Here is an 8,067-nt window from a genome sequence, read left to right as displayed (position 1 = left end):
TTTATTCTTCTTTGTTGAAAAACTTTTATGGAAGCAACCAATTAGAGCAAAAAGATTCTTCCATCCATCAGAAAAGAATCTGATACAAAACTCGAAAGGGGCGAGCGGTTGATTATATGGGATCAAAAGATGTCGGTCATTTTAATACATTTAATAAATCTGATTCTAAAAATTCCGCCTCGACCGGGACGTTTGTGAGATGGGCGTTATATTATAGGGGACCATTATGCTTAACCTTGCATACTTATGGAACTGTTTATTGGGTATTATGGAAAGAAAAAACTGGAGGGAAAAAAAGTTTTTTTTTTTGGTTGGTTTTGCTTCTTTAAGAGCTGAAAGATGAAGGTAGCTTCCTAGCTAGCTCAGCGCCGCCTGGAACAAGAACAAGGGAAGGGTGGCATTTTGGAAGAAGGGCATCTTCTTTATCAAAAATTCTTCCTTTCTTGTGTATTTTGCTTAGTTCATATATATTATTTGGCTCGCTGGTTCGTTTTGCCATTCTAAGGTCAACAGCGAGAACTTTTTTACCTTGCTGAGAGGCTATAAAAGAGCAACCTTCCCTTACAGAGAGATAGAGCCATAAGAGAGACATATAAAGGTGTTTGAAGAAAGTAGTAAGAGAAGAACCTTGTAAAGCCCGTCATTGTAAACAAGGTTTCTCATTATTCTCTCTGTTCAATTCCAAATTCCCATTGTTTCTCGTTTTGTAATTTACGGTTTTTTGCCATGATATCTATGTAACTGGTATCTGTTTCTTCTACCGCCATCCTCGCTTCCGTTTCATACCATAAACCATCACTCTGCATTTTCTTTATTGGTATGGTCATCATTCTTAGTTTAATCAAAGGGAAAGGTAAGTGGGTCTTGGTATAAATATACCTCAGTGCCAGTGGTACTACTCATCTTTGTCTGTATAGGTTGTGCTGTCTTTTTTATTTCTTATCACTGAACTACTGTCTGTATTTCTCCTTGTTCTCTGCATTTTCTACAGGACAAGAAGCGAAGGGCCAGCCTTGTGCGGGGGATAAAGTGAAAACTAAGAAGGAAGAATGAAGTACATCTTGGTGACAGGTGGTGTTGTCAGTGGACTTGGAAAAGGGGTCACAGCTAGTAGTATTGGGCTCCTTCTCAAGGCTAGCGGTCTCAGAGTCACTTCAATCAAGATTGGTATTTCTGTTGTTCTCATTCTTCTATGCATTCAAGTTTCACATTTTTTTTTTGAAGGAAAAAATGGTGATATATAGGAGAAATTCAATTGCCGAAGGCCATTGGCCCCTTGCGGAGAGTTTTTTTTTTTTTTTTTGGTTTCCAACTTGACCATTTCCTTGATTTCTTGAGGTTTTACATGAAAGGAATTCCTTTGCTTTTGTTGGGGGGGGGGGGGGGGGGGAGCAAAGGGGCTTCCTTTGTCTGATATGCAGAGGGCCATTTGCTTTCCCTGAGCTGATTTATGTTTCTTTTTCTTTTTTCTTCTTGTTTTTTAGCTTTCATATTTTCTTCTTTGCTTAAGGTGGACGCTGATCATGTCCTTTGTTCCCTTTTTTCCCGTTTAGATGTTTTTATGTCAAAGAAGGAAGTACGCAATCGATAACTCTATCTTTCTCTGAAAACAATTGTTAGATAATATGATAATGCAGTTTATTCTAAATTTCTACTTACTGCTTCTAAAGTTAACTGTCTTGTGCAGACCCTTACCTGAATATTGATGCTGGGACAATGTCTCCTTTTGAGCATGGGGAGGTTTATGTTTTAGACGATGGTGGTGAGGTAAATGAACGAAATTGCTGTTAATTACGTATGAGAGTGTGCAAATTGCTACTTCCTTCGAATGAATTAAAAGCCAGCTTGAAATTGTATCTATATCTTGTTTTCCTTTTTGGTGTTGAAGGTTGACCTTGATTTGGGAAATTATGAGCGTTTCTTGGATATCAAATTAACCCGTGACCACAATATCACTACTGGAAAAATATATCAGGTAACTGAACTCCCTATATCCTTATGGCTAGAAATATGTTTTATTTCAAGTCTAACTAGCCATGGCTATATTTGCTTATTATTATAATTAATTTGAAATTTGTTTTGAATGCATACTAGTCGGTCATTGAAAAGGAGAGAAGAGGAGATTATCTGGGAAAGACTGTCCAGGTGTGTTTAATATTTGAGATTGTCTCTTTTGAAGTTACCTGCTATGTTTAATTGGACCTTGATTTCATATTTATCTTTTTATTATTTGTAGGCTGTTCCACACTTAACAGATGCCATCCAAGAATGGATAGAGCGTGTAGCAAATATACCAGTTGATGGAAAAGAAGGACCTGCTGATGTTTGTGTTATTGAATTGGGCGGAACTATTGGTAAGTTGGAATTTTTAGAACAATCTTTAGTTCAAACTTTGGCGGTATTTTTTTCTGGAGTGGGTTATTAAAAGTCCACTCAAATAATGCCATATACTATCTTCGGTCCTTAATATAAGACCTTGTTTGACTTTTATTTTGGTCCTAAATATAAGACTTTAATATACTTTGTCTTTCATATTTATGAATTTTTTTTCTCTCAAGATAGTCCTTCTAACGATGATAATTCCAGCCAATACACTTGATTAGTAAGAATATTTTAGGGAAGACAACACCTATTTATTATAAATAACTAACTTAATTTTTTTTCTTAATTTCTTCAAATTAGTCAACTAGCTCTTATAATTAAGACCAAAGGTAGTATTATTTTTTTATAATCATGGGTGAGCTGTGAGCAGAATTTTCCTATTATGCACAGAAAATTGAGAGTCGGAAAAGTCTCAATTTTAGCAGTACCATGAAAAATTAGAACATCTTTATTATGAATTTAAAATTCTAAATTTAAGAATATTTTTCTATTGATGCAGGTGATATTGAGTCCATGCCTTTTATTGAGGCACTAGGCCAATTTTCGTACCGCGTGGGTAATGTTTGCTGTGTTCAAACCATGCAGTTTACTATCTCCTCTGAAGCCATTTTACTTATTTTACTAATTATGATTATGATTATAGGTTCTGGCAACTTCTGTTTGGTTCATGTCAGCCTAGTCCCTGTTCTTAATGTTGTTGGTGAACAGGTATGCTGAAATATATATGTAACTCTCATCCATGTAATGTTTATATATGCTAAACAAATCTAAAGAAATGAAAATAATTTAGTTTAATACGTCAATTGTAAGATTGAGAATTTTGGTTTATGTTAATTGCTCCATATCTATGATCTGGTAACATAGCCGAGGCTCGATGGCATCTTGCCTGATGGTATTATAATCTATTTAATACTGTCTTTGCATACTTATTGATAGTTTTATTGTGCAGAAAACAAAACCTACTCAGCACAGCGTCCGTCAACTTAGAGGATTAGGTTTGGCCCCTCATATTCTAGCTTGTCGCAGCTCAAAGGTGTTTGCCCTTATTGTTTTTCCTATTATCCTGTTACTCCATGAAATAATGGTCTAAAAAATATAAATATTGTCATCTCCAGGCTCTCGATAAGAATGTCAAGGCAAAGTTGTCTCAGTTTTGCCATGTACCGGTAATATGACTTGCTGACATTTTTCTACTTTCTTTTCAACTAGAGTCTAAAACATCTCTCTAAGCAAGCTTTTTCATTTGCAGTTATCAAACATAGTTACGCTTCATGATGTTCCAAACATTTGGCACATTCCTTTGCTTTTAAGAGTAAGTAATTCTATAGTTCTTTTGGAACTGTTTTCTGCCGTTGCTTATACTACTGGAAACTTCTCTATCATATATGTCTAGTCTACTTTCTTGGGGGGGACCCCGGAAAACAAAAAACCTTATTTCATCAGGTGATTAATTTATACAAGAACCTGATCTCTTTATTCTGATCATATCTTCTGTAACAAATAGGATCAGAAGGCACATGAGACAATCTTTAAAGTATTAAACTTGACAAGGTTTGTTTGCCAAAATCATCTGAGAAGCTTTATGTTATTTTTCTGTCACTTTTCGCTGTATGGCTGTCATGCCACTAATGCCCCTCTTATTTGCAGTGTTGCTACTGAGCCTAATTTGGAGGAATGGACTGAAAGAACAAGAGTTTATGACTCACTGAAAGAACCTGTGCGTCTAAATAATTTATATCCACAAGAAATGAATTTATATTTGATTCTCTAAACTTCCAAATATTTAGCTCACAACTATCATATGCTGCACAGGTTAGGATTGCAATGGTTGGAAAATACACCAGCCTTTCAGATGCTTATCTTTCTGTTTTGAAGGTATGTTGTTTGATATTGATTTGCCATCCCTCACAGTAATGCTTATCAATTTCCATTTGCTCTGTCATTCTTTGCAACCTGTGATTTTAGTACTTCATTTCACAAGGCATCATGAGTTTCTCCTTTAAAGTATAATCGCAGCCTGTACTCAACTTCATTTCTCACAATGTTTATAGGTATTAACATCCAATTTATCTTCCTTGGTTCTCGTTTCTACCATAGATAGATTTTGTATGGCTTATCTGTCAGTCGCATCTATGGACCTATAGCAACCCATAAGTATCTGGTGCAGGGAGGCTTGAATTTAGACACTGTTCAGGGAGAGTTGCTGGAGGATTTAAATTTAAGCATCAAGGATCAAAGAAGATTAGGATTACTGTGGATACTGTTGGAAACAATACGACTACATTTGGATATTTAAGAAATTATGCTGCCATTTGGTCTTGAAGACATTTGTGACTCACTTAAGGATCTCATAAGCGGTTGGTAGTCACTAATTAAGACAAAATTATGCTCCACATGTACGTATATATTGGAAAGAAGATGATGAACTGCTGTTCAGCTGGTGTCTCGTTATTTTTGTATTCTTGCAACTTCATGCATGATGCTAGAAACGAAGCGTTTGAGTGCAGTTTTAAAGATATCAATTTCTACAAAACCACCGAAGAAACGTTTTTCTCAATAACTTCTCTGTCATCCCCATGAAACATGGCCTATCTCTGTAACTAAATTCTGTCTTGATTATGAACTTATTACTCGCTTCATTCTCTGCTTTTATCTCTCTCCTGCCATCAAATCAAAATTTAGATTGATTTTGCTGCCAAAAAAAAGGGACAAACTACATTAAAATGCATATAATTATTAATGATTGAGGTGCATGGCTTGGGGCATCTATTGGCAATGAATCTTCTTTGAATTCTGCTGTATCATGTATTGAACTTTCTTTCTTTGTGCAGGCGCTTTTGCATGCTTCTGTTGCTTGTGAGCGTAAACTTATTGTGGACTGGATTTCAGCTGCGGATCTGGAAGATGCTACATCTAAGGAGGTGACTTTTTATATTACTGTAATGCATATGTAGGTAAACTTTTTGCCAGATATCTGATGGCTAATTTACTTGCAGGATCCTGAAGCACATAAAGCTGCTTGGCGTCTTTTGAAGGTTATCCTACTAATTGTAGTTTGTGATTTTCATTTTTCTTTCTTCAATGTCGTGTCACTTATTCAAGAAGTGATGTTAAAATTAAATTTTGTTTTTCTGAATCATCTTCCATTGCAGGGTGCTAATGGGGTTCTGGTTCCTGGGGGTTTTGGTGATAGAGGGGTGCAAGGGAAAATCCTTGCAGCCAAGTATGCCCGGGAAAATAATGTTCCATATTTGGGTATTTGCCTGGGGATGCAAATTGCCGTCATTGAGTTTGCACGATCTGTTCTGGGTCTACATGATGCTAATAGCACGGAGTTTGATCCTGAAACAAAGACCCCCTGCATTATATTTATGCCAGAGGTATATTGTCTTAGTATGATAATCTTCCTTTTGGAATCTAGTTAACCTGGTTTATATTCCATTGCTAGGGCTCAAAGACTCATATGGGAGGGACCATGCGTCTTGGTTCAAGGAGGACTCACTTCCAAGTTGCGGACTGCAAATCTGCTAAGCTGTAAGAACTAAGAAGTAGCTCTAGTTTATATGTGTGTGTTAGCATATCATAATATCATAGCATGTATCATAATGAATTTTCTATTTTCAAGAAATCCTTGCCAAGTAATGATTAGGCATATATTTATAATACTATAATTTGGGATTGTGAACAGGTATAATGATGCAAGTTTTATTGATGCACGACATCGGCATAGATACGAGGTAAACTATATTTTCATGCTAAAACTATTTTTGCGGATAAAAATGCAACGGTAAGTCACTTGAAATAATTGTAATGCCATGCAGGTTAATCCTGACATGATTTCACGGCTAGAAAAGGCTGGCCTGTCTTTTGTTGGCAAGGATGAAAGTGGGAAGCGCATGGAGGTTAGTCTTTTCATGAATTGGTGTGGATCTTAGGATTTTCCCACTAAATAATAAATTCTAATCTTGGTAAATATGTATACAAGCGCAGATAATTGAACTTCCTGGTCATCCTTTCTTTATTGGCGTTCAATTTCACCCAGAGTTCACATCCAGGCCAGGGAAACCTTCCCCACCCTTCTTAGGTATCTCTCCAGAGAGCCACTTCACATCTTTCGACAATTAAAATTTTGTTTGCTGATATTTTAAGCATGCAACTCGCTTGTTAACATAATTATTCTTGATGAACTCTTTTCTGAAGATTAATCTTCTACTTACTCCTTCAAATTGGTAATTGGAATCCATCTTGCAACCATGATGGTCTTCTTCCATATCATGTGGCTATTTTATTCGTGCCTTTCATTTGGGCGGAACCATGCACGTCATGCTGTTGGATCAATGGTGTATTGTTGAATCATTTCATGAATTGACTAAAATGATAATGCAACAACTTAAAAGGACTCTTTAGATTGTTTTTCCTGTAATCTTAGTCTGAGATGGTTGTGTTGAGGCATTATTGTCTTGGGTAGACTTGGTCTACAAAACGACAGGTAGATTTATGAAGGATATTTATGCCATTTACTTTTTTCCTTTTATTTTCAATTTTTTTGTGTTCAAGTATTTTCATTTTTTTCATCCATATAAAACATGCAAATCGGTTTCATGGTAAGCCCATAGCTTTTACTTTTAATGATTTCCATTCCGTCAAAAACCATTCCATTGCACGTAAGGTGACCTTAGTTTTTCCGCAGAGCAAGAGTGGCTTTCTGTAAACTAAACGTCTTTCTGTGAAACAGGGTTAATAACAGCAGCAAGTGAGCCAAGAACAGTTCTACCAACAAGCAATGGCCACGCTAGTAAGTTAAGTAATGGGAAATGTAGCAATGGATATAGCAATGGACATTCACCAGTGCTGAGAGCACAACATAATGGAAATGGGTTCATACCTTCCAGTGGTTCCTTAAATGCTGTATATGCCAATGGCAATGGTCACGTGTACGTGGATTGAAGTTGCTGATCATCATGTGGGTCTGCTTCATCTTCTTACCTCTACAATCTTTTGGTCTAAATTTCTCGAAGGGCTTTCTCTTTTTGTGTCCTCGGTTACTCTGTACAGTCTATTGAGCCGGTAGAGAGATCTTTTGTCTCTAAAGGGAGAAACTTGAGAGACTTGACTCCAGCATGAAGAAAATTTTGAGTCTAACAGCATTTATATTTTCCAAAAAGTATAGGGGCTGAAGGTGTAAAATTACCCTTGCAACCAAAAGTGTCTTGTTTTACTGAGTGGCCATTGGTTTGAAGGAGAATGTACACTGTTCTTTAGTTATGTTATGAACAATGGACTTTGATTCTGTTTGGTCTAGTTTTATTTCTTGATAATGAAATCATATCTTTCATGTTATTAATGGTCCATTTATACCGTGGCCATATCCATACATTGATGTTTTCGGTGGTATACTTTTTTTTTTTTTTGGGTGGAGTTTTTATCAGCTACATGCGTCAGTTGGCTGCACAGAGATTATGTAATTTTCTCAACCAGGGAAGGGGGAAAATGTTTTTTGATGCCTCACCAGTTATTTTCACTAAGAGGCATTCATAGCAATGGACAAGAAGTTAAAGAAGGCACGTGATGATATATTATGACTCAATCAAGTTTATATATAAATAAATAGTGATCTGAGAAACGGTTTGGAATCAAAAGAAAAATTTAATAAATCTCTCTATTTGTTTCTGGTACGAGTACTCA

General features: G+C 36.2%; 1 protein-coding gene across 1 annotated transcript; it reads left to right on the top strand.

The window, feature by feature from the left end:
• Positions 1–305: 305 nt before the first annotated feature.
• Positions 306–7,722, top strand: LOC114755012 (CTP synthase). The gene is made up of 22 exons (XM_028943882.1): positions 306–654; positions 992–1,167; positions 1,688–1,767; positions 1,889–1,975; positions 2,095–2,145; positions 2,237–2,354; positions 2,882–2,938; positions 3,026–3,090; positions 3,332–3,415; positions 3,498–3,548; positions 3,632–3,694; positions 3,887–3,933; positions 4,030–4,099; positions 4,195–4,257; positions 5,214–5,303; positions 5,379–5,417; positions 5,535–5,762; positions 5,831–5,916; positions 6,071–6,119; positions 6,204–6,284; positions 6,373–6,466; positions 7,118–7,722. The coding sequence occupies exons 2-22, from the start codon at positions 1,050–1,052 to the stop codon at positions 7,327–7,329; spliced, it is 1,833 nt and encodes a 610-aa protein (XP_028799715.1). The 5' UTR covers positions 306–654; positions 992–1,049; the 3' UTR covers positions 7,330–7,722.
• Positions 7,723–8,067: the final 345 nt, after the last annotated feature.

The sequence above is a fragment of the Neltuma alba genome, unplaced genomic scaffold (assembly GCF_004799145.2).
Source record: "Neltuma alba isolate B1F8T4 unplaced genomic scaffold, ASM479914v2 tig00010229_pilon, whole genome shotgun sequence".
Taxonomy (NCBI): Eukaryota; Viridiplantae; Streptophyta; class Magnoliopsida; order Fabales; family Fabaceae; genus Neltuma; species Neltuma alba.
The sequence above is the reverse complement of the archived record's forward strand: the minus strand, read 5'-3'. Positions and strand labels throughout refer to the sequence as shown.